This window comes from Arachis ipaensis, chromosome B09 (assembly GCF_000816755.2).
Source record: "Arachis ipaensis cultivar K30076 chromosome B09, Araip1.1, whole genome shotgun sequence".
Taxonomy (NCBI): Eukaryota; Viridiplantae; Streptophyta; class Magnoliopsida; order Fabales; family Fabaceae; genus Arachis; species Arachis ipaensis.
The window spans coordinates 9,042,053-9,045,709 of record NC_029793.2 but is presented as its reverse complement, the minus strand read 5'-3'; the positions used below and the strand labels follow the sequence as shown (position 1 = coordinate 9,045,709).

Here is a 3,657-nt window from a genome sequence, read left to right as displayed (position 1 = left end):
TTTTAAGATTACAAATTTTTTTAAAAATATCCCTAATATTTAATTTTATTTAATGTTATTCTCCTAATATTTTCAATTCATTCAATTGTGTCCTTAACATTTTTTATTTATTTCAAAACTATAAATGTCTTTAATTTTATCCCAACATTTCACGTGAAATTAACATCAAGGGATAATTTTGTTACACCAACAAAAAACGTTAGGGATAAAATTATATACAATTAAATGATGAGAGTATTTTTTTAAAAAATTACAAATGTTATGGACAAAAATTATACTTTACCTAATTGTATTTTTATCGGTGAAAACTCAGGTGCAATTAACTTTACGTGAAGTTGATAATTGAAAGCCGTTAAATGATAATTTAGTTAAATATATCAAATCATTTAACAATTCTTAACTATCAATTTCACATGAAGTTAACTGAAACTGGTTTTCACCATTTTTATTGTTAAGTATCTCTTTTGTAATTAAGGCACAAAACAATATTAAATGTAGAAAATATAGAGAAACAATAATTTGAATTAACAATGTGAACAATGGTTTAAAATGGGAAAGTCAATTATAATTAAAATTTAAATTTTTAAATTAATTATCTAATTATAAAATTTAAACAATATGAAAAAGTATAGAGTATCAAGATATTATCTGTCAACTTATTGTCAATAATAATTAATATTAAAGATACATTTATTAAAAGACATATGTACAAGAAGATATATCCAAAAAATATATTTACAAAGACAAAGACATTTTCATTAAACACATTCGTAATAAAGACATTTCTATTAGACACATCTACAAAGATACGTCTATTAAACATAGACATAAATAAGAATCGACAGAAGTTGATAAAATTCTAGTTGGTTGCATAGTGAAATTAAAACAATATAGACTTGAGTTAATAGGACCTGAATTTTCATTATTTTTCTTAAGTATCTCTTTTGTAATTAAGGCATAAACAATATTAAATCTATTTAAATCTTTTTGAGACAAAAATATCAGGGTTGTAAACTAAAAAGAGAGACAATAATGTTGAAGAATACTAGAGATAGTGAGATACTGACTCACCTTTCAACGACTTGTCCAGGATTAGTATATTTTTCACGTATGAAAACACTTGACTGAGTCCTCCTACAAAACTCAAACCCAAATTCTCTTGCTGCAGCAAGAAAAGCACCTTCATCAGGTGACTCCGCTTCATATGTAAAACTCCCAGTTACTTCATTATAATCAGGAATGGCGGTATGACAAACCGCCAATATTCGAAAAAACAACAAAAGGTCATCAACGTTAGCCTCTTTTACCCAGTTTCCATTCATCAAACGATCATCCTCAAAACCAAACCCTTTTATTGGAGGCCTTTTTGAACCAGCACTCTCTGAACCACTATAATTCTCATTAACATCACTCTCCTCTCCATCTTTGTCAACCTCCGATGCCATTTGCTTCGCCGCAGCAACTTCAACATCGCTTGCACGAACACCGTACGCAACACCAGCAATGGAGCATTTCAAAAAGTCCATCTGGTTGCATGTCAACGTTCCAGTTTTATCAGAAAGAATGGTGTCAACTTGACCCAACTCTTCATTCAAATTCGAAGTTCTTGCATCAGCTGCAGTCCCAGTTTCTTCATCATACATGTGAATATCTTGGTTAATAAAGCTTGCTTGTAAAACCTTCACAATCTCAATCGAAACGTAAAGCGAGATTGGAATCAAGTATCCATAGAGAATCAGTGCAGTTACCAAATGACTCAACCCAGCCAATCCAAGCTTCTGTGGATCATACTGAACTTCAATGTTATCAGGCCTCAAGAACCACCAGTTTGGTGCCTTGTACTTCGTCTTTATCATGAACCCTACGGAACTCATAACCGAGATGATAACAAGAACAGCGAAGAGAATGTATATGATTAAATCCATCTTTTTTTCAATGGTGCTTCTTTTCGAAGGAGAACGTGTTGAATTCTGCATCACTTTTGTGTCATGACCAGTGAAAATCACAACTCCATAAATGTGATCAGTGTTTCTAAGCTTAGAATCACGGAGCAGAATTTGACTCGGATCAAGAGGATAAACCTGTCGTTCATAATCAAAGTTCCCAACGAAAGTGTATAAACTCGGATTCGGATCTTCACCTTGAATCGTTCCGGTAAAATCCTTAAAAGTTTCATCGCTATCAAGACCCAAGGTAGCTTCCAAAGATCTTTTCACCTTTAGATTCGTTTCGCCATCTAAATTCATTGTCTCAACGTAACAAATCCCATCCTCATAGCTTGATGACAAGAAAAGAAGATCCGCAGGGAAGAATTCATCTTTTTCTACTTTAACAATATCACCAACCCTAATATCCTTCCATGCCTTGGGTTCAAAAACACCGTTTCCGGTATGGTGATTCACTTTCCGGTTATTAACCGTGACATCCTGAAGGAACCTTCTAGAATCTTCCAATGCTTCCTTGGCCATACTAAGCCCCACTACAAACGCCAAAGGCGCGATCATGCTTATTGGGCTAAAGGGAGAGATTGGGAAGACAGAGAGAAGTGCCGCTAAAAGAAAGTAAATGTTAGCGACCCTTCTGAATTGTTCAAAGAGTGCGGTTGGAAGAAACGTGATAACATTGTATTTGGTTGTAGAAATGTCGTTCTTGCAATAGTAAGGGGGTTTGATTTCGTGAAGGTGTGGCTGGTTGCAATGCACGGTGCGTGTGTATCCCGCGCCGTGAAGCGCGTGGGGTTGGTCATCTTCTGTTGCACGGTTTCCGAGACATGCAAATGTGTAAAGTGCGCTTCTTCGAAGCCGTTCTCTTATTCTCTTGTGTGCCATTTACCCAAATAATGAACACGCCCGCTCTGTTCCCAATTAAAGCCTGACATAAAGGGGAAGAAATAACAAAGAAAAAAGTAATAATGTTTAAGAATTGATATATGAGACAAATTCATTGTAAAAGCATAAGAATGACGTCAAAAATGATCGATAATATTAAAGGAAAATTCATTGTAACATTATTCCAATATAATGAAAAACAGAAACATCTCATACAAGAAAATGATGGAAACTTGATAAATAAGAAAAGCGAGCGCACCAAATGGGAGTTGGCTTATTCATGTCAAGGAACGTATCCATAATCCATGCAAACTAAGAAATATGGCCAGGGTTTTACGATGAAAGAGAAAGAAAGAGACTCTGCGCACTGTCTCTTTCTTCTCTCTGGGTCTCTGTCTCTGTCTGTATCTTTGTTTTCTTCCTTTTTTTCTTTGTTTTCCTTAATTTCTCAGATGGCAGCAAGTTTCTGGGCCTCCTTTCTCTTCTCTATGACGTTTATCTTTTCTTTCTTTTGTCTCTCTGAACATTGCAACTATTTTTGTTTTCTGATTGTTACAAATTTTAATAACACCTTATTTTGGTTGTGATTTGAAAACTCTAGAATCTAAAAACACGTGTTTTTGTTCTCTTAGTTTGGGACTCGCATTGTCCTACGTAACAGCTCCCTAAACTGAGTACTACCAGCAGGTGAAACTAAATAACTAAAATAACCGATATAACTAACCAAATATTAAAGGACTAACTAACGGAAATATTTTATTGGAGTTGTGTATTGATTTTTAAGAGGGCACCTTTATTTATAAATTTAATATTTCTTATATTATTTTAT

The 3,657-nt window shown here is 34.0% G+C and overlaps 1 protein-coding gene and 1 long non-coding RNA gene across 2 annotated transcripts in view; one reads left to right on the top strand and one right to left on the bottom strand.

Moving 5' to 3' along the window:
* Window positions 1-422, top strand: part of LOC110267047 — a 4,116-nt gene extending 3,694 nt beyond the window's left edge. Inside the window, exon 3 of the long non-coding RNA XR_002354359.1 lies at window positions 350-422. This is a non-coding gene — a long non-coding RNA (uncharacterized LOC110267047). The remainder of the gene's footprint in view (window positions 1-349) is intronic.
* LOC107614947 (probable phospholipid-transporting ATPase 4) overlaps window positions 1-3,356 on the bottom strand; it is an 8,962-nt gene extending 5,606 nt beyond the window's left edge. The window contains exons 1-2 of the mRNA XM_016317072.2: window positions 3,088-3,356; window positions 1,072-2,871 (exon numbers count right to left, since the gene is read on the bottom strand). Coding sequence (XP_016172558.1) covers window positions 1,072-2,828 — 1,757 coding nt within the window. The 5' untranslated portion in view covers window positions 2,829-2,871; window positions 3,088-3,356. The remainder of the gene's footprint in view (window positions 1-1,071; window positions 2,872-3,087) is intronic.